This window comes from Aphelocoma coerulescens, chromosome 15 (assembly GCF_041296385.1).
Source record: "Aphelocoma coerulescens isolate FSJ_1873_10779 chromosome 15, UR_Acoe_1.0, whole genome shotgun sequence".
NCBI lineage: Eukaryota > Metazoa > Chordata > Aves > Passeriformes > Corvidae > Aphelocoma > Aphelocoma coerulescens.
Window position 1 is genome coordinate 11836871 of NC_091029.1, and position 21005 is coordinate 11857875.

Consider the following 21005-nt stretch of genomic DNA (forward strand, 5'->3'; position numbering starts at 1 on the left):
CTCCTCACCTTGAAGAAGGGGCAGTCAATAACTAACTCATGTAAGCACAAGTTAACTATTGGGAGACAGTAAATGTTAGTTCAGACAGACGATGTTAATTACAAAGCCTGAGAAGCCAAATTCACCCTAATCTTGTCAAGATAGAGAGGACGAGGATCATCTCAGAGACTGCTGAATCATTTCTCAAAGGACTACGCATGCCCAGGGAGAAAGGTGAAAAGTTCATGAGAGGAAGACTACTGGCCTTCATCAGAAAAGACCCCCGAGGAAGAGGAGAGGCCTTCCTCCAGTGCGACCACCAGGACACACAGCGCATGCGTGGCCCATATGCTAATGACTTCTGAGAAATAATTTGTATAACCACACCTGTCCCAAGGAATGTGATGAATATTCATAATTTAACCCTTAATACTGTGTTGTAGAGAGCACCAGGTGTGTGTGTTTGGAGGAGCGATCCCCACACACCCAGCGCGCCGAATAAAGCAAATACCCACTTCTCTGACTCTGTCTCTGAAGTGTCTCCTGGCCCAGTTGCGGCACAATTCAACCTTCCTGAAGAGCCTGTGTCCCCTCACAATGCCCCCCCCCCCCCCCCCATCCCAGCCATTAGACAGCTTCATCACCACGCCTAGACCACTCAGTCCAGGTGGGAACAGAGGTATTTATTTTGTATCCACAGGTGGACCTCAGCAGGTGAGCAGCCTCCCAGCCCCGTCACCAGCAGCCGCTGCTGCAGCCACCACTGCAGTCCGAACCCCTCATGCGCTGGACCAGCACCTGGAGCTGAGGTGAGAGGGAGAGAGAGAGAGACATCTGATCAAACGGGTGGGGAGAAGGCAGAGAATTTCTGCAGGATTGGCTCAGACCACCTGGGATGGGATCACATCAAGGTGTCCATGGAGATGCCTCTGGTGATTTCCCAGCCCAGGAGAAGGTCCCTGGTGCAGCTGAGGCAAAGCCAGGTTGGGCTGAGACCTTGGGTATACCATACAGGTGTCCCAGCTCAGGACAGGGTGTTGTGGGGTAGGACTCTGCCAGGGAAGGACATGCTTTCAGGTTTGGGAAGGGGACAGCCAGCCAGCAAGGTCCCTCTGCCTTCAGCCAGGACCTTTCCATCCCACGTGGGAAGCAGATGCTGGGTGTCCACGTGGCTGTCAGGGGAGTCCAGCCCAAAGGCAGCCTCCAGATCTCGCTCCTGTCCCCCGGGGCTGCCTCAGCGGAGGGACATGGGGAATTCCATCCCTTTGGAATTACCTGCAGAACTGCCTCTGCTGCTCCTGCCGCCGTTGGTTGTTCTCAGCCAGAAACATGAAGATGTTCCTCCGCATCTGATGTGGCTCCAGCCCACGGAGCACCTGGATGGCTCGTGGGGAAAGGTGTCTGCAACAACAGGGAATCGTCATCCCAGAGCTGCCAGCTGCCTCTCCCCTCGCCCCACCCTGTGCTCACACAGTCCCATGTCCACCCACCTGGTCCCAGGCTGGAATCTCTCTGCCATTTTTTCTGTGGGGAGGGGGGTTCCACTCTTCTTCCACCTCGCAGTAACCCCCTTTCTTGGGGGCTTGGATGGACGGTGGGGAGCCCAAACACCTCCAGCGTCGAATACCTGCCAAGGAGGGCGTCATAGGTTAGCAAGCATCGTCCCGGAAGGGATATCCTTGCTAAGGGGTGCTTACAGCTTCCTCTGGGACCTCATAGAACCTATCAGCTGGCCAGTTTGAATATGGACAATTCTTTATGCCACTTAAAGTTGTGACCGCCTCTGTGATCCACACTTAAGAATAGACAAACTCCCCCCCCCCCAAGCTCTCTCTCGTTTCCGGCACTGGGACAGGTGGCTGCAGGCCCCGTGCGGGGGCCAGCGGGCCCGGCCAGGCCCTGCTTGGGCCAGGCCAGGCCGGGCCATGGCCAGCCTGGAGCCATGGGCCTGTTCCAGCTGTGGAACCCCCCCCACTGCCTTGCCGTGGGCGGCCAGAGCGGCTCGGAACCCCCCCCCCCCTCCACTGCGGCCAAGATTTCAGCAAAGCGGCACCTCTGTCCGGCAGAGGTCAGGTGACCAACAGCGATAAGCCACATTCCAGCTGCAAGGCCGAGGTGAGATTAACCCTTTTATTGCTGTGAAGAGCTGAAAACCTGAGGGAAGAGAGAGAGGAGATGCTTAAAGCTGAAAGTCTGTTGTGAAGCTATGATATATCAGAGTATCCCGTTGTAATTTCATGAAGATATGGGGCGTGGAGTGTTCAACTTGTGAGCAAAAGCACCTGCGCTGAGATAGGCAGATGCTGACGCAGCTGTAATTTCATGAGAAGTTTGGACAGAGAGAGATGAACCAGATGAGGACTTTTGCTCCAAATGCAAAAGGACAAAAACCTCAATTCCTAGACATGCTCCTAGAGATAGTCTTAAAGATGAAGATAAGAAAGACCCTTTGCTCCCAGGGAAGGAGAAGGGCCTCTGTTTTTTGTTTCTGAACGGCTCAACCTTAAAATTGTACCCCAAAAGACTTCAAGAGTGGACCCTCGAAAGCAGTTGTGGGAAAAGCTGCAAGTCGGGGGAAGGGACTCACATCGCAAGCAGAGAGACTCCTCTTCCTAAATGGACTGAACAATATTTGGAAGTGGGTGGCTGTCTCGTTGTGATACTGTTGTCATAGCACGAGCAAGGAGAGACTTCTCTTTCTAAATGGACTGAACAAGGTTATTATGGAAGTGGTAAACAGACTGAACATCTTAAGGGTTGTCTTTACATCGTCAGTGGGAGAAGGGAGGAAGGTGGGAGGAGGAGGAGAGTTCTGAAGGTGGTATGATTTTTTTTTCTTTTCTTCTTTTAGGTCTGTTAATAAACTTCTTTATGTTCTTTCAAGTTGGTGCCTGCTTTGCATTTCTCCTAATTCTTATCTCACAGAAGATAAACAGTAATAAGTATTTTAGACCAAACCACTACAGAGGGGGACACTCAGCAAACCAGAGGTGCCACTTCCCAGAGGACTCCCGGAAAAGTGGGAGCCAGGATAAAACCCTCAATCCATCATATTTCATAACAAAAAAAGGCCCGGAACACTGATTCTTCATCATTTTAAAATAGATGAATGTATTTTTATTTATTTTTTTTTAATACATATTTTCTTTGGTTGTTAACTAAGACTATCTCTAGGAAGTCATCCCGGCTCAGCAGCAGTGACACCTCTTGAAACGTGGTGACACCTGAGGTGTGCCAGGACAGGCTCTTAGTTCTGCAGTCCCCCTCCCCCACCTCCAAGATGGCATCTTTCTGCTGACATCACAATACACCTCCCCACGCTGCTAGTGACATCACAAGGTGGCACCCCCCATCACTGCGTGCACGCCGTGGTGATGACTGGGGGCTGCTGGGCACTGCCTTGAGCAGGGTCAGGGGGTTGTTCTGGTGGGTGTGGGGGCTTTTATGGGAGGGCCCTCAGGGACAGACAGGGCAGGGGCTGATCAGAGAGGAATTTGGGGAGCAGGATGGAGGGGTGCTGCACCATCAGCATCAACAAGAGGCAGAGTTGCTTGTTCCCCACACTCCTGCGACTCTCCACCAAAGGTGAGGGTTTGGGGAGCCCCCCAAGGGCCAGAAGGAGGGTTGGACAGAGCTAGGGCTGCCCTGAGGGTCCTATGGGCACAGCATGTCCCCTCTACCAGGGCCAACTTTCAAGCTGTGGGAGCTGTGACCTTTCGAGGTTCTGGCTCTTATGGGAGGTCTGACAGTTCCTACTGGGCTCTCAAGAGCCAACTGGATTTTGGGGTGCCATCTGGTTTTGGGGGTTGGATGACCACAGCCCTGGTTCTGAGCCCTTTCCCCACCCCCAGTTCTGCCCCAGCACTGCTTGGGGAGTAGAAGGAGGCAGAACCAGGGGTACGGTCCAGTCCAGGCTCTTTATCAGCCCCATCTATCACTCCACTGAGCTTCCCAAAATGCCATGAGTGCAACCTGATGCCTCTTTCTGGTACTTTCCAGAGGTGGTGGCCATCTGGGATGTCGTGTCTGCCTATGTCCTAAGACAGATGAAGCTGGACAAGGTGGGCTGGTGTCTTGGTCCCCTGTGGTCCCCCTCCCTGAGCATCATGGCACCACCCCAAGAGAACTCCTCTTAGTGTGCTCTGAGCTGTCAGGGGTGGAGAGACCTAGCAGAGAGATACAGGATCATGCTAGGTCCATGCCAAGGATCATCCCCGGGAATCTTTCCCTAGGTTGGAATGGCTTGGGATCTTCTTTAGCTGAGGAATTTTTGTGAATAGTTTGAAGAGGGAAAGTAAAAAAATTGAGAATGTGGGGTTTTCCCACAGTTTTCATATTTCCTATTGTCAGAGACTGGATTAGATCAACATCTCGAGACATCTTGCACTTGTAATGCCAGTGTCTGGTGGGAAGGGCAGGCCACGCTTTGTGTAGGTGAAGCAGTGCCCTACCCTGCTCCCAGCCCCCTGAGCCGGGCTGTCAATCATAGCACCTAGGGGGCGGGGCTAACCTGCCCTCTAATTGGCTGAGTGACTAGCAGTCCCACCTGGGGGGTGGGCCCACAAAGGCCCAAGGGCTTAAAAAACGCTGACCAGGCAGTAGCCACTATCTGGACCTTGCCTTCTCTGGGACTCTGTGGGGGAACCTAGGAGCTGGTAGCTAAAAGTGTCTTTTGCTGTAGCTTTTCTGTCTCTGTCTCTCCTTCTAATCCTCTTTTCATGGAACTTTTTGGGGAAATGCTAACTAAAACGCTAAGTAATGGTATCATAAGTGGTTTTATGTTGAATTTGTTGGTTTATTTACTCCTTTGCCAAAGTTTCCTTAATTGCCTATAGTTTTGCGTTTTGTGTGATTTTTCACCTCTTGCAAATAGCTGGTGGGGATTTCTGCTTTGCACCAGCTAGAGTAAAGGAACCTTGAGTTTAACCTCTGAATTCAAGGGTCTGGGATGTAACACCTATCTCAACTATTGTCTTCTTCCTGGGCAGGGTGTTCTTGTCCCTGGTCTTGGGACCTTCGCTGTGGTCCATGAGCAAATCAATGGCACAGAAGAGGTGTATTTGGTCCGAAGACCCGTGTTCCAGCTGGACATGGATATGTCCTGTCTACGGGAGCTGGTGTTCCCAACAGTGATGATCCCTGGTGAGAAGGGATCCAGCTCCACATTTGGGGGGACTGTGTTCCCTCTGCTCTTTGGGGGAGGGGGAATTGATTCCAAAGTTGGAGGACAGCTTGAGTTTCCCCCAGACCAAACCTGTCCTTCTGACATTTTGCCATGAATCTCATGTGAAAATTTGCTCAGCTGTGGCAATGAGAATGCTCTCCTCTTCACAGGTGATATCAAGATCATGCCACTGGATTACTGCTGGCTGTCTCAGACCAACTCCCTCCCACCTGACATGGTGAGGGGCTGTGTGGAAGAGACCATTCTCTTGTACTCCTTCCAGCTGAGCACCAGGCAGTGCCCTGCCTTCACCTTTGAGAATATTGGCATCCTGTCCTGCCAGGACAATGTCCTATGCATGCAATTCCACTGCAGCTGCATTGCAGAACTGGCGAGTCAGGACATCTGGGTGGCTCTGCTGCTCACGGTGAGCTGGAATCTGGGGACATTGGGGTGCTGGAGCATGCCCAGAGAAGGGCAGAGTGGCTGGGAAAGGGTCTGAAGCACAAGGCTCATGAGGAGCAGCTGTGGGGGCTGAGCCTGAAGAAAAGGAGGTTCAGGGGGGACCTTCTTGCTCTCTGTATCTACATGAAAGGAGGGGGAAGCCAGGTGGGGGTCAGTCTCTTCTCCCAGATAACAAAAGACAAATTGCACCAGGAGAGGTTTAGGTGGAATTTTAGGGAAAATTTCTTCATGTAAGAGGTTGTCCACCCCTGACACAGGCTGCCCAGGGCAGTGGTGGACTCATCATCCCTGAAGGGATTTAAGAGACGTGTAGATGTGGCCTTGGTTGCACCTGTTGGTCTCCAAGGGTTCTTCCAACCTTTTTGGTTCTTTGATTCCATGATGTTCACAAATTAGGTTTGGGAAGAGGGGTTTGGAGAAGTGGCTCCTATAGGAGCAGGAGACAGGTCTGCTTCCATCATGGAAACCTCCTGACAGCTCCCTGTCACTCTGCAGAGGCTGTGGGTCCCAGGTTCTGGTGTCAACAATGGAGTGACCACTGCTCAGGGGATGCAGGCTGCACAGGCCCACATGTTCCCCAGGTGTGTGCATTTCCTTGGTGATTTTCTGGTTCCCTCATTGCCTGCAGAGTGTGGGATCTTCCATTCCTCAAGCCTGTGGCATCATTTGCTTCTGCACTTGGCCTCACTGATTATTGTGGGTCCCTTCCACTTCAGGATGTTGTCATTCTTTGATTCCAGGTTTCAGCTCGCTGTGTCCGAGGCTTTTTCCACCCAACACACAAAGGTTGCAGAGAAACACAGGGTCAGAACAGGTATGGAATGGGTTCCTGCTGCTCTGTCACACATGGGGTGATCACATCCTGTGACCACACAACCTCACGGGCTGCTCCCAAGAGCTTCCTCCTTTCCCAGGGGAACAAGAGCATCCCGGAAAGTTTTCCCTCCCTATGCTGCCAAACCAGAGGCCAGGCAAGAGGCAGCAAGAGCCAGGGCCAAAGCCACCTTCCAGGTGAAACTCTTGTGGGAAGAGATTGGGGGGAATCCTTGCACCCTGGGTGAAATTCCTCTCAGACACTTGAACTGTAGCAACTCAGGAAGGTCCATGGGAGACAGTGATAGCTCCCCACTTCTCCTGAACACCTGGGGAGTTTTTGCCCCAAGGAAAACAGGTTCCCAATCTGCCCCATGCTCATGGCGATGACTCCTGGTATTTCTGCAGTGTGCTCCCCCCATGCCCAGCCAGTTCTCCCAAGATGAAGGAGACAGGTGGGCAGGAGTTAGCTCCTTCAGCCAGGCCTGACATCATACTCCTGGCTTCTGAGAACTGCCAAAGAGCACTGCAGGTATGTGCAAGATGGATCAGACCTGAAGGAAGCCCCTCAAAAGCTGAGCTTAATCATGCCTGACACCTCCAGGAGGTCTGGCAGCTGTGTGTAGAATGGGAGCATGGGAATTCCCACTGGAGAGAACAGAAGGTGGAATGGGCAGCGTGGGAAGCCTGGGCTGCTGCGGAGAACCAACAGATGCCACAGGTACAGGCAGAGACCATCTGTGTCAGGTCACCCTGGCTGCCCATAGAACCTTCCTGGGAGAGGGGCACAGGGGGTGGAATTGGAGGTCAGGGGTGACCACAAAGGACTGATGAGGCATGGGACAGGTTCCTTGGAGGGGCTGGATGTTTCTGGAGGGCTTAGGGTGTCCCAGAGCACTTCTGGGGTCCCTGGGCTGGTTTGGGGGTGGTCCCTAGGAACTGGGGGGACTCTTAGGACCTCAGGATATGGGAGTCCCTGGGCACCCAGAGAGGGGTCTCAGATGGAGTTAGGGTGCCCTGAGGACAGTGAGTGTCCTGAGACTTCAAGAGGACTCATGGGACTCAAGGAGAAAGGCATCCCTGGTGTGCAGTTGGGGGTCATCCAGGTGCATGGCAGGGATTTACCTACATATCCCCCAAGGGAGAACTCTGGGGGGTAAGAGCAGCCATCAGCCAAGATGGAGTGCCAAGTCTCCTGGCTCCCACTTTTCCAGGAGTCCTCTGGGAAGTGGCGCCTCTGGTTTGCTGAGAGTGACCCCTCCTTGGCAGGTATTCGGCGCTGGAGGTGTTTGGGCTCCCCACCGTCCATCCAAGCCCCCAAGAAAGGGGGTTACTGCGAGGTGGAAGAAGAGTGGAACCCCCCTCCCCACAGAAAAAATGGCAGAGAGATTCCAGCCTGGGACCAGGTGGGTGGACATGGGACTGTGTGAGCACAGGGTGGGGCGAGGGGAGAGGCAGCTGGCAGCTCTGGGATGACGATTCCCTGTTGTTGCAGACACCTTTCCCCACGAGCCATCCAGGTGCTCCGTGGGCTGGAGCCACATCAGATGCGGAGGAACATCTTCATGTTTCTGGCTGAGAACAACCAACGGCGGCAGGAGCAGCAGAGGCAGTTCTGCAGGTAATTCCAAAGGGATGGAATTCCCCATGTCCCTCCGCTGAGGCAGCCCCGGGGGACAGGAGCGAGATCTGGAGGCTGCCTTTGGGCTGGACTCCCCTGACAGCCACGTGGACACCCAGCATCTGCTTCCCACGTGGGATGGAAAGGTCCTGGCTGAAGGCAGAGGGACCTTGCTGGCTGGCTGTCCCCTTCCCAAACCTGAAAGCATGTCCTTCCCTGGCAGAGTCCTACCCCACAACACCCTGTCCTGAGCTGGGACACCTGTATGGTATACCCAAGGTCTCAGCCCAACCTGGCTTTGCCTCAGCTGCACCAGGGACCTTCTCCTGGGCTGGGAAATCACCAGAGGCATCTCCATGGACACCTTGATGTGATCCCATCCCAGGTGGTCTGAGCCAATCCTGCAGAAATTCTCTGCCTTCTCCCCACCCGTTTGATCAGATGCCTCTCTCTCTCTCCCTCTCACCTCAGCTCCAGGTGCTGGTCCAGCGCATGAGGGGTTCGGACTGCAGCGGTGGCTGCAGCAGCGGCTGCTGGTGACGGGGCTGGGAGGCTGCTCACCTGCTGAGGTCCACCTGTGGATACAAAATAAATACCTCTGTTCCCACCTGGACTGAGTGGTCTAGGCGTGGTGATGAAGCTGTCTAATGGCTGGGATGGGGGGGGGGGGGGGGGCATTGTGAGGGGACACAGGCTCTTCAGGAAGGTTGAATTGTGCCGCAACTGGGCCAGGAGACACTTCAGAGACAGAGTCAGAGAAGTGGGTATTTGCTTTATTCGGCGCGCTGGGTGTGTGGGGATCGCTCCTCCAAACACACACACCTGGTGCTCTCTACAACACAGTATTAAGGGTTAAATTATGAATATTCATCACATTCCTTGGGACAGGTGTGGTTATACAAATTATTTCTCAGAAGTCATTAGCATATGGGCCACGCATGCGCTGTGTGTCCTGGTGGTCGCACTGGAGGAAGGCCTCTCCTCTTCCTCGGGGGTCTTTTCTGATGAAGGCCAGTAGTCTTCCTCTCATGAACTTTTCACCTTTCTCCCTGGGCATGCGTAGTCCTTTGAGAAATGATTCAGCAGTCTCTGAGATGATCCTCGTCCTCTCTATCTTGACAAGATTAGGGTGAATTTGGCTTCTCAGGCTTTGTAATTAACATCGTCTGTCTGAACTAACATTTACTGTCTCCCAATAGTTAACTTGTGCTTACATGAGTTAGTTATTGACTGCCCCTTCTTCAAGGTGAGGAGGTGGGTTTGCCTCTTGCCTCCTGCTCAGGGTGGGACTGAGCAGCAGATAGGCCAAGGTGGGTGCCATGTTTGCAGGTACCTGCTCTTCAGGAGGAACAGGTAGGTGAGGCTCCTTCACAAGCCCTGGTCCTCATGGGGGACCTGTGCCACCCCCAACCCGCCCCACCCTCCCCTGGTGCCTGACAGGAGGAGAATCCAGACATCTGGGAGATCTCCAGAATGCATTTCCTGGCAGAGGTGATATGAAACCAAGAGGGGGAGGTGCCATCACCCATGGGATCATTGGTGCCTGCTGGGATGTCACTGCCCAGTGAGGTGCCACCATCCAGGTGGAGAGACTGGGGAACGCTGGAATGGGGGGGAACTGGAGAGCAATGAGGGACACTGGGAGCACTGGAGGGGGCACTGGGAGCAGTGCAGGGGATAGGGAGCAATGGAAGGGGCACTGGGAACACTGAGGAGGACCCTGAGAGCACTGGGGAGACTGTAGAGCACTGCAGAAAGCTGTCACTGGCCTTTACCTCCCCGGGGCAGCCCATCATCTGCCCCAGCAACCCTGGGCCCTGGGTATTTTCCTTCCCCAGGGAGGGAAGGCACTGTCTTCCTCCTTTGTGAGCCCACCTCCCACATTTGGATACCACCGCCAAAACTTGAACACGTCCGGGGATTGCTCCCACACAAAATGTGTGGGGGCAGAAAGGTCCTGGCCTTTACCTCCCCTGGGCAGAAAAGGCACCGACACACCAGACTGGAGAGCACAGAGGTGCCTTTGTGAGAATGAACACCTATCATTGCAGCAAGGCTTATTGCATCCCAGAACTAGAATCACAGCCAGAAAACTCAAGGGTTTGACAAACAAGGAATAATTTTTTTTCCTCCATACAATTCCAACTTTTAATAGAATCCCACACAAGTTTCTGATTGATTTTGTACAGTGCCACCTGACGTGACTTTTCAGGGGTGGTTTGTATTACGGTATCCCGCAGCCGTAGGGAGGAGAGGAGATATCCAACGGGCAGGAATTGTGCAGCAAGATTGATTTATTTAATTATTTTACAAACTCTTTTATAGACTTTTTTTCTTCATAGTCTAATTGGTCAAAGGATCAGCCACCCCTTGGGGTGATTGGCTAAAATCCTAAAACATCCATTGTTAAAATAAACAATGTACCATAAATAAACTGTACCATAAACAAAGCTCTGCAAGGTCGCAGGTGGTCATAGTTTATAGAACTCTGCTAATATCTTCCGTGAGAGAGAAAAGTATCTCACGGGACTGGAAAGAAGCAAGAAAAATTCTTGCTAGCAGCAATATTGTATCCACAGTTTGGTTTGGGGGGTTTTTTTTGTGTCATTTAGCACAGTGGCAGGGCACTACAGAAACGAGGTGCGAAGCAATGCTGAGGATCCAGGATGCTCATGTCCTCCATTTTAGCATCTTTCCAGCAACAGCAGGACATCCCAATGACAACATCCTTTCAAATGCACTTCATCAGTCACAGGAAGATAGGAATGACCTTCCCTGAAACTTTGAGCATGGCACATTTGTGCATGCAAGTTACTCCTAGGGAGGAAAATTTTCCACAATGAGAACAATCAGCCACTGGAATAATCACCCCAGGGAAGTAGTGGATTCCTCAACATTGGACACTTTTGAGATTCAGCTGGACCGGGTGCTGGGCCAATCTTGTCTAGACTGCGCTTTTGCCAGGAAAGGTTGGTCCTAGATCCTTGAGGTCCCTTCCAAACTGGGATTCTATGAGTTTATTAAATCAAACAACATGCTCCCTATGCTCTGCTGAACCTTTTCTGAAGGCAATACCCAAAGGCAGCTTCTAGAGAAAAATTGAGACCTATCTTCCTAGAGTCACTGTTGTTTTTCCATCCCTCAGAGCTGACTGAGCAAGGACTCATAGGACCAGTTCTGCCCCTAGGAGAGTAAGTGGCACCAGCCAGTGGCAGAGTGTATGTGAAATGCTGCAGGACAAAGCTTATGAAGCCGGTGTTGTCCAGGTTGTGGAGCCCCCTGTCTTGGGGTGACGTTATGATGTGTATCCCATATCGCTGCCTATGCCCAGAAATTAATTTTTGTGCCTTTCTATGCCTCTAAACTGAGCCTGAGAGGGGGAAGAAAAAAAACTGAGCAAAACTTTCTCAAAGCAGTTTGCAGCTTGTTCAAGGTCACATAAATATAGGAGTTTTTTTTTTTCCCCAGCCGCGGCAGGGGAGCGAGGAAGCACCCGGCTTGCTGTGTTCCAGTCAGCTTTTGGCCAGTTGTTTTCAGTTTCTGGTTCTCCGGAGAGAGACTGAGAGTTGGACTTTGCTTTTCCTTCTCTAGAATTCCGGATTTTCTCCCTTTGCTACTGGACTGCTTTCAACCTCAGAGCACATCGGGTGGACTTTCCATCGGGCATAGAGGGCCTGGCCCTGGGCCAAGCCCCAGCTCCGAGGAGACCAAAGGGAGGACTCTAACGCTTTCCCAGGTTTTTCCTCCACAGCAAAAGATTTTACCATTTAACCTCATTTTCCTTTCCCGTGTGTTTGTTAAATAAATAGTTTTATCTTCTTCATTTTCCTTCGAGGAAAATTTATTTTTTTTCCCCGAACCTGGTGGGGGAGGGGTGGTTGTGCCTTCTCTCAGAGGATATATTTCTAAATTTGGCCAAACCGGTACACCCCCCCACCCCGACACTGGTTGGTTGCTGCCAGGCCATGCACAGTTTCTGCAGAGGAAACAGGACCCTTTGCAGATGAGTTACTCCCTCACTAAGGCTTGCAAAGAAATCAGATGCTGAAGGACAAGAAAAGTTTTTTATGGCTGAAGAAAAGCTTTTCACAAAGCATTCTTCTGCACCCAGAAGACCCAGCTCTCACCTATAACCCAAGCACACTGTAGAGGCAGCCTTAGCACTGCCATTCTCCTCCACCCCTCCACACACAGCTCTGGAAAAGGACTGTTTCCTTTTGCTCATGTGCAAGAAGCTGCTTTTCTCTTTTCACTAACTCTGGCCAGCTTTCTTTCCACCCAGAGCCTTGCATCTGATCACTAGTCTGATCAGGCGTTTCTACAGGGAATCACCTGGTAAGGAGTGTTCAGAGGAAAGACAGAAAAAGGCAAGTGACTAGCACACAAGGCAACCCCACTCATTGCGCCTTCCTCCAACGTGTCTTGTCTTTTGGGGAATTCAGTACTCACAGGAATTGTTCTGTGTGGTGGCAGTTGCTTGCGTCCGTAATGGAGGAGTGTCGGGGTTTAGGATTTTTCTTTTTGTTTCTTTCTCTCATGGAACTTTGTCCCATCTATCGCTCCATAACAATCCATAACCATAATGATCAGTTCTTAGAAGAGACAAAAGAAGTTGCCAAGCTCAGGGGAGGAGGGCACCTGGCTGCACTTCTCTTATCTGAGGGTTTCTCTCGGAAGGGCAGAGATACCACGAGAATTGGGCTGGGGAAAAGGGGGTTGGGCGCAGCTCCTAGCTTTTGAAAGGAGTAAGATGAATGTGTCTTTACAAACAGACTCCTAGCCCTATCTACAAGCGAATCTGCTTGTAGATAGGGCTAGGAGCTTTGAGAGAGGGAAGCAACAGAAGAAAACTCTCAGTTCTAGAAGATGTTACTAATCGACAGACTGTTGCTCAGCCAAGGCCATGTTAAATTCCTGAACCTAGAGAAAAAGAACAAAGACTTAATAGAATTATGAATAGGTTTTTTTCTTTTATATAACAAAGAGGGGGGCATAGAATAGGTGATTCAAGAAGTCTGTATCTTCTGAGTACCTCAGCCAATGGGGAAAGGAAGAGGGTGTTGTGGCTGGGAATTAGGATAAAAAGGGGGTTGCATAACCCAACAATTCAAGAGACCCCATGGGAAGTGCCCATGTGTCATGATCCGCTAATACAAGCGAGGGTCATGATGGTTCGTTTATAGATCTCAGAGTGCAAAAGGACACAAGGGATTTCAGTCTTAATCAAAAGAGTGCACCTTTAAGTGCCCACAACACAGTAATGAGATAGAGGAGAGAAAGAGAGAGAGAGAGATAAAGAAAACAAAGTAAAAGAGTAGAGAGGAAGAAAGGGGGGTAATAGCTACCAACGGATGAGACAAAGTCCTCGTGGTCTTCTGCCAATAGATTCGTCCTCTTTCCGTGGGGAGATCTCGTCTCAGTTATTTTAGAAAGTCCCTTTATCGTCCTTTCCAGAAGCGAGGGGCAACTGGCCAAGAGGTGGGGAAATCTACAGCCATTGTTATGAGGCCCGTTGCTTTGGGAAGCAGGTACAGGACAGGTGTACAGGACAGGTCATTCCTTTCCGCTTCTGCGCAGTCCTTCCTGCCTGGGCAGCAAGAACGGCACAGTCCACTGTGACCTGCGCTCATTTTCCTCAGGAATGCGTACCAGTTCCCAGCGGGCACACCTGCAGGCAACACTTGGCAGACACCCCACCTCAGCCAGGCCAGGACTCCTGTGTTCAGTCTCTGTCCTTGGTGATGATCGTGAGGCAGATGAGGGATCTTCGGACCGTCTCTTACACCATGGCCTCTCCCTTTATTCAAATAAAGTTACAGGACTCCTCTGTCTCCTTTTTGGACATAAACCTCTGGTGTTTGTGAATTAATTTTCCTGACACTCTCTTGCTTTCTCAGCTTTCAGAAGCGAAAGAGGCTGCGGTCACTGTGGGAAGAATTCACCACCACTGTGGGGTTCTGTCTCCTGCTGCCTTTCTTCTACCATGAGTGGAGCTCTTGCTTGTAAGTGCAGCCACTGCACTGGGACCTTAACACCCTACCTCACCAAACAAAGGACCCTCCACCATCTGCTTGGGTGCCTCAGGGGAAACCCTGGGATCCCTGAGCCCTTTCCCTGTCCAAGGGAGTCTCTCCCAGCCGTGTTGGGGAGCCGGGCTGCCGCTGCCCAGCCCCTGCCTTGCCTCTGCCACTGCTCCGAGGCTTTTTTGCTACACTGTAACCCCACACACCCCTGCCTGCCGGAACACCCCCGTGGCTCCTGCTACAGCTTCTGGGTTTCTGCTGCTTCTTGCTTGCTACCCCGTGTGAGCTCGTTCCTGCCGTTCCAGCTTGCTGCTCCCAAGGTTCCTGCTGGGGCACCGGGATTGGCTGCCCGTGGGGGTTTGTGGAGCAAGCCTTTCTTCCATCCCTTCCACCCACTGCGTCCGCCATACCACGTGAGAGAGACGACCGGGTTTGTGCCACAGCGCCCCCTGCAGCCAGGGGGGAACCATCACACCTGCCCTGGCCAGCCCGGAGCCACCAGCGCCCCTGCTGGCTGCAACGGGAGCTGCACCAAAGGGGAAAGTGCCTGGCAGCCGAGAGAAGGCTGTTACTGGGTTACCGGTTCTGTTTGTTGTTACTGCTGTTGTTGCTTGTTTGCCTTCTTATATATACTAGTAGAACTAGTTATTCCTGTAACTAGAACTGTTATTCCTTTTCCTGTATTGTTGCCTGCAAGCCTCTTAATTTCAAAGTTATAATAATTCAGGGGGAAAGGGGTCATACTCTCCATTCCAAGGGAGGTTACCGCCTTCCTTGGCAGACACCTGTCTTTCAAACCAAAACAAGGAGAACACTCTGGTTGACAAAAAGTGTGTCAAGAAGTGTTCCAAAAGGACGGGAACCACACAGTCCTTCTTATTTCCTCATGAAGAAGCCACTCTGGGAACTAAGGAGCTCTTAGGGACAATGAACACCTCCAAAACTGCATGCACACACCCCTCAGATTTCTCCATCCAAACCAGATCAGTGTTACTTTACACCTCTGCAGAGCTGTGCACTCAGGACATCCCCCACAGCATTTTAGTCCACGGCAATCATCAAGAATTGGTGAATTTCCCAGACCCGCTTGGTTTCTCCCAGAGTGACCTTCACTGTCTTTACCCTCCCACAGGCAAGAACATCAGTCATCTGCTGTTCCTGCTGCTCCCAGAAGCAGATGCAAGGGGAATGTGGCAAAGCGCTTGAAGGAAAAATGCAGCCTCACCAGTAGAAGTGAGCTGGCATGAAGCACCCAGCTGACAGCTGCACGAGGAATTTCCAAAATGGGATGCATAAAGAAGGGATTAAGCTGGCCATAGAGAGGGGGAGGGAATGTTGTGCAAAATGAAACTCGTGTCTTTCTTAGTATTTCTACTGTAAGAAACAGCTGAAAGCACAGAGGAAGACTTAGGGAACACCTGAAGCATCAAGAGACTTAACTGCAGGATGGAGGTGTCATGATAGGGCTACAGGCAGGGGACAGGTTCTTAATGTCAGCTGTAACGGCTGTCAAGTTGTGACAAGGGACATCCCTGTGTGATACTGGGGAAGAACACCCATGGGAGAGGTGTGTGGGGGAGAGCTGTGGGGCAACCTCCACCCCTGATTTTAAGAGCTCAACACAAAAATGTCCTGATAACAGCTTTGGAGTGTACCCTACTTGAAGCCAGCAGTTTCCATACCCTCTGGAGGCATTCTCAGACTTTGGGCTTTAGAGGTGTTACTAAAACCTGATGTTACACACAGATATGCTTAACAAATTTACAAAAACAAAATCAAGAAAAAGAGAAAAGCAGCTGCAGAGGATTTCCTGAAAGGGTTTGAGAATGAAAAACTTGATTTATTGGCACTTAAAAGTTCTTGGCTTGCTCTTCCTAGCAAAAAACCTTGGTAGAAGATCAAAAAAATTAAATGCATTAAAAAACAAGAATTAAAACTGGAAATGAGAAGTTCCACAGAACAGAGGGGAAAAAAAAACCCAAACCAAAACAGTAGCACTTTTTAACATGAGAGAAGTAGGGAGTCAAACTGTGCCAGAAAGCTCAAGAACTGTGTAAGAGCTGTTAGTCCCACGCTGCCTGTGTGCAGCAGCAGCTCTGAACTGCAATATAACAAAATCTGCTTTTCTAGAATGTCTGCTGGCTCCTGGGAAGGACAAAGATTTCTTCTTTCACCTTAATAAAAAAATGCATCTTCTCCAGATTATTTTCACCAGAAACAGCAGTGTATCATCACAACTAACAAATCTCCAGTATGTGTGAGGAAATGGAGACTGGTGCAGCCTGCTCCTTTGTTTAAGGAACCCTCTGTGCAGAAGGTGTATGAGGATGGGGGAATACTCCTTACCTTCATTTACTGTGGGATGTCAGGCCCAGATTCTGGATGGAAGCAGTCAGTCTCACCACATGCTGTGACAAGCACCTGGAATTCAGGTAATGAGCAAAAGCCTTCCCCCTCCCCTGTGGTGTGTAGAAACTTGGGAGTTCTCCAGGACTATAAACAATTAGTGCCAAAGATTATCTGTGCAACAGATACTTAATTTGGAAGGGTTTTCTGCAAAACATCTACTACACATCCAGGTGTCAAGTGAACCCCAAGGGTCCATTCCACCTGACCTCCCTGATGGTGGGTACCTCTTGCTCACACCATGTTTCTCCAACCATCTGGCTTGCAGGGGACTCCAGTTTCTGAGCATGAGTCCACAGGCACTTTGTCCTAGCAGGCCTGAGAAGCTGCTGGCCAGCTGACAAACTCAGACTTGAGTTCCCTTGGCCACAAGTGGCCTACCAGGAGCGGGCTGCAGCTAAAGGATAAGAGACAGGTGTTTTCCTTGCTGCAGGCACAGGGCCAGATGCCAATCAGCGGTGTAGGGCTCCGAAGGCTCCAAATAGCCTCTCTCTAATAATTAGCACTCCCTAATAATAAAATTACCTGGAAGAGCAAATTGATCAAAGCAACACAAACCTGAGGGGGTGACAATAGAACAGGAGTCACTTTATTGTCAGGTGGTCAAGGAGTTCTTCTGACACTGTAATTACGTCTCAAAGAAACAGCAGCAGAAGTGAGTTATAAAGTGACTGCAAGCAGAGAACACAAACTCCAGCATTTTCCCTCTGATGCTGCCCACTATGAGCAGTCCAGGAGGTGATCCTCTTCTAGAAGGACCCTCAGCCTCTTGGTTGTTACCACGGTGGCAGCGACCTCCTGTTCAGGAAGCTCACTGCAGGTGCCAGTGCCCAATTCCCCAGATCCCCCGAGGTTCCACCCCCTCTGCTCACAACTCATGGCTCAGCAACATCTCTTTTCTATGGCTCAAACTCATGGCTTGGCTTTCTCTAGCCCAGGTTCAGTATCCTCCACAACAAAGTCCTGACCCACCCTGCTTCAACTCAAGGCTTATTTTTTAGTTGCTGCCAGGTTCTTACTGAAGACAACGTGCTAAGCAGGGTGCTCTGGGCTCCCAGGTTTAGCATATGAATATACCCAAGATGCAAAAAGGGTACTCACACTTCTACATCACTAAAACCACCCATCATATCAGGCACAGCTCCCATTTCTTTTAAAAATAAATATTTATAAACAAAAGGAAGAGATTCAGAGAACTACAAAGTTGGAAATTTTCCTGCCAACAGCACGAATGTTTCTTATGTACAGTCACAGGAACAAGTTGTATACCAACGTGAGCACTGTCTAAAAAACTCTCTCCTCATCAGCTGCCCCAGTCCACCTGCACAGAGATCCACATCTCCCACTGCAGCAGCCAGCTCCTCTGTACTTCTCCAGGACTCATACTGGAGCTGCTCAGTCTCCTTTCATGATCAAGTCCTCAATATATGCATCCAGTTCATCATCTGTATTAATATCAATGTCCTGAAACCAAAGCAACAAGAAATACCAGTGAGAAGTGAATCTTGAAGAACAGTGCAAGAAAAGAGAAGCCAGAGCAGCTCAGCATCCTCTGTTACATCTGGTCTGCTCAGCCTCTATGCGCCAACCTCCAGCACCCTCCAGCTGCTGACAGCTGCTTTCCCTGTCAGCCCCCAGAAGACAACACTGGAAACCCATCAGCACCTGATGTTCAAACAATGCACTCAAGTGATGTATCTACTGTACTGATCTCAGTCGAGGTAGGTTTGGTTGGGTTTTTTTTAGATTTAGTACGTTTTCCTAACAGGGAGCAACTGCTTCCAGATGCTTTCAGCAGCCTTTCCATTGGCTGATCCTAATTTTATTAAAGTAGTTTTTAAATTTAAAGTTAATTTATTTAAATGTTTTAATTAAATATATATTTTCTATTTTAATTTAATAGTATAACTAATATATCAATTTCACCACAAGATTTTTTTTTTATTACTTGTTTAAAGGTTTGCATTTCTATATGTGGAGTTCAGAATCTGCCCAATAATGGGGCAAAAATTCCCTGCTGAGTACTGCCTGTGCCTGGGGAAATTCTCCTGCAGCATCATGGCAGAGAACAAACAGAACCTGTGTACTGCATACACGCTATGAGAAATCATTCTGTGAGAATTAACACACATCAGGACTCCCAGGGCCTGGATCTCAAGGGTGGGCAGTGACAGCCCAAGCCATTCCCAACTGAGGAAGCTGGTGCCCAGTGAGACACTGGACTGAAACACTTGTAATGCCTGGAGGGGATGAGCCAGGTGGCTACTCCGAGGCAGCTCAGGGTTAGCCACTCCTCCTCACCCACCTCCTGCACTTTCTGCAGAAGGGCCATGATATTAGTCCTCAACTTCTGCAGTTTCTCCTCTGTTTCCTTCAGCTTCCTCTCTGAGTTCCGGAGGTTTTCCTCGCAGGCTTTGGCCCGGGCATCGGCACGTGTCTGATATGAATTGCACAGGTTCTGCAGACCCACCTCATATTGCTTAAAATATTCTTTCTGTAGTAGGCAAAACACAACAGATGACACGTTAAGAGAAGGCACCAAGCATCACAAAAACATGAGCACTCACAGGCTTGTAGAAGATCCAAACTCCTGGCCCCCTGATCAAATCCTCCCCACAGTGTGCCCCTGCATGTCCTGCCCATGCTCATATTTACATCTGATTTGCCTACTGCAGCCAGCATGGAACTCACATGGGTTTTCACATTCTTCCAATACCAGAACTGCCCCAAAGCTGCTTGAATTTAGATTAAGGGTGCAGTGTGCTTTAAAAAGCCTGAACCCACAGGTATGCTGCAGGCAGGGCCTGATATCCCCTGTACACTGTGAGTATCCTTGGTACAGATCACCCAGACAACACAGCCTCTCACTGCAAGGTAGGGACAGCTACACTCACCAAAAACCCCAGACAGACACAACCAAGGTGTCCTGTGGAAGGAGCAGGAGTGGTAACTCCAGCACATGCCAGCAGATGCCTGAGTTAACAGAAGGGAAGGAGACAAGAGAGAGACTGCCAATACACACACTGTGAGAGTGGGAGTACAAAACAGCACTGGCTTTGGTCATGTGGTCATCTGCAGGTGGCTTTTGTAATTTACATGTGCCTCCTGGAAAGGTCTCTCTTGGTGGTATGTTGGGGAAGGAAAAAGTCAGAGAGGCCAGTTCCCTTGCCCTGCATTCCAGCCAGCACTGGTCCTCCCAGTACCAGCCCGCTGGTGGAAGACACTGGTGGAAGCTCAGTTCCACCTGTCCTGTGCTCAAATAAACAGAGGTCAAAAGTCTTAAGGTGTGCAGCTGACTCACTGGCAGTCAACCTGCTCTCCTGGGGAAGTGGGAAGGGGTTGGCTTCCATGTTCTCTCACACCAAAGTAAATGGCCTATAAAGGGACTGAATTCACACTAACATTGTGGGTTCAATCCCTGTATGGGCCATTTACCTAAGAGTTGGACTCGATGATCCTTGTGGCCTCCTTCCAACTCAGAATATTCTGTGCATCTGGTGATAGTTATTTGTTATTATTTATCATTTTTAAGATTGTCTCCAGATAAGTTATAAGGCTGGGAGCAAAACAAACAGATATGTCTACCTTCTGCTTCTAAAAACCTCTAACCTGGCCTCTCTTTTTTAGAAGTTTAACAGCAATGGTTAAGAATTTATGATAGTAGCAGCCAACAGCATTCCCACACAGATGCATGGTAATTAGAAAAATCCTCAGACAACTTCTATAAGACTCAAGGCATCTCTCAGAGCTCTCATTCTTTTCCTCAGCTAGGTTAGTCTGCCAAGGATCCAAATTATCTTTTTAAGAGTGCACTCTTGCATCAACAGGATGCACATTTGCCATAAGAATGGAATACGTGTGGTGAAAACACACCAACTTACTTTTCTAGAAGTACTGAACTCACCAAGGGAAATGCCAACAACCCTTCTGAGCTCATGGAACTCAGCTCATTTTTGGAGATTGGAAAATTTGGAGGCAAGAAGTATCGCAAACAATTCCTGTGCAGGAGAACAAAACACAAAGCCAGAGTTGGGAGTTCAACAGGCTGAAGCAATCAGACTGCAGAGCTCACAAGGTCTGTGGTGAACCCACCGAAGGATCTGGACTAGCAAGTCAACTGTTTCTTGGCTGCTGCTGGGACCGGTGGTGTCAGGCTCGATTCTGACGCAATCCGAGGTAGAAGGTTCAGCCACAACCACCTCCTCTTCCTGCTGTGTGTCTGGAGCCTGGTACTCAGGAGAGGGAGGCTTCATAAGCCTTACATCCTCACTGCCCTTCTCTACCCTGAGAAAAAGTATTAAGGGAATGTCAGGAATCTTTTTCTACATTGGACATACGTGAAACATGGTTAACAGTTTCATCAGAACCTGTACCCAAGTGTCACTCAGACCTCTAGACACCTAACAGCTGCCTCCAGGGCAGGCATCAGAGTGACAGACTGATGGAGTCTGTCATGCTCATTCCTTATGAAGTGCTGGACGGTCCTGACCTCACATGTTTCCTGACATGACAGCAGCACATTTTTCTTCAGCAT

At 50.2% G+C, this 21005-nt stretch overlaps 2 protein-coding genes and 1 long non-coding RNA gene across 13 annotated transcripts in view; 1 reads left to right on the forward strand and 2 right to left on the reverse strand.

The window, feature by feature from the left end:
• Nucleotides 1–650: 650 nt before the first annotated feature.
• Nucleotides 651–2226, reverse strand: LOC138119349 (uncharacterized). 2 transcript variants are annotated; one of them, XR_011155478.1, is made up of 4 exons: nt 2033–2226; nt 1470–1606; nt 1255–1380; nt 651–783 (listed from the first exon to the last, which is right to left on the reverse strand). It is a non-coding gene; the product is annotated as an uncharacterized lncRNA (long non-coding RNA). The 2 variants fall into 2 exon arrangements; XR_011155477.1 differs by lacking the exon at nt 2033–2226 and having other exon boundaries at nt 1470–1761.
• A 2362-nt stretch (nt 2227–4588) lies between these two features.
• On the forward strand, nt 4589–8630 carry LOC138119246 (coiled-coil domain-containing protein 81-like). 5 transcript variants are annotated; one of them, XM_069030880.1, is made up of 11 exons: nt 4589–4634; nt 4968–5121; nt 5314–5570; nt 6104–6189; nt 6349–6422; nt 6505–6619; nt 6830–6953; nt 7026–7142; nt 7691–7827; nt 7917–8042; nt 8514–8630. In XM_069030880.1, exons 2-11 carry the CDS (start codon nt 5070–5072, stop codon nt 8536–8538), a joined length of 1113 nt encoding a protein of 370 aa, XP_068886981.1. In that variant the 5' UTR covers nt 4589–4634; nt 4968–5069; the 3' UTR covers nt 8539–8630. The 5 variants fall into 5 exon arrangements, with proteins under 5 accessions (XP_068886981.1, XP_068886982.1, XP_068886984.1 ...); XM_069030881.1 differs by having other exon boundaries at nt 6523–6619; XM_069030883.1 differs by lacking the exon at nt 7026–7142.
• An 8400-nt stretch (nt 8631–17030) lies between these two features.
• Nucleotides 17031–21005, reverse strand: part of LOC138119379 (ATPase MORC2-like) — a 56446-nt gene continuing 52471 nt past the window's right edge. For 5 of the 6 annotated variants that reach the window (XM_069031166.1, XM_069031165.1, XM_069031164.1 and 2 more), the window contains 4 exons: nt 20564–20755; nt 20376–20469; nt 18777–18965; nt 17031–17935 (listed from right to left, as the gene is read on the reverse strand). In XM_069031166.1, the coding sequence (XP_068887267.1) occupies nt 17867–17935; nt 18777–18965; nt 20376–20469; nt 20564–20755 (544 nt within the window). In that variant the 3' untranslated portion in view covers nt 17031–17866. Of the gene's footprint in view, nt 17936–18776; nt 18966–20352; nt 20470–20563; nt 20756–21005 lie in introns of all 6 variants that reach the window. The other variant, XR_011155486.1, reaches the window with a different exon arrangement.

Bases quoted from the DNA above. Each gene is read 5' to 3' on its own strand.
- LOC138119246 (XM_069030880.1), top strand. From the start codon at position 5,070: ATGGATATGTCCTGTCTACGGGAGCTGGTGTTCCCAACAGTGATGATC. The intron at 6,954-7,025 runs GTATGTGCAAGA...TGACACCTCCAG, and splicing joins ACTGCCAAAGAGCACTGCAG to GAGGTCTGGCAGCTGTGTGT. The intron at 8,043-8,513 runs GTAATTCCAAAG...CTCTCACCTCAG, and splicing joins CAGCAGAGGCAGTTCTGCAG to CTCCAGGTGCTGGTCCAGCG.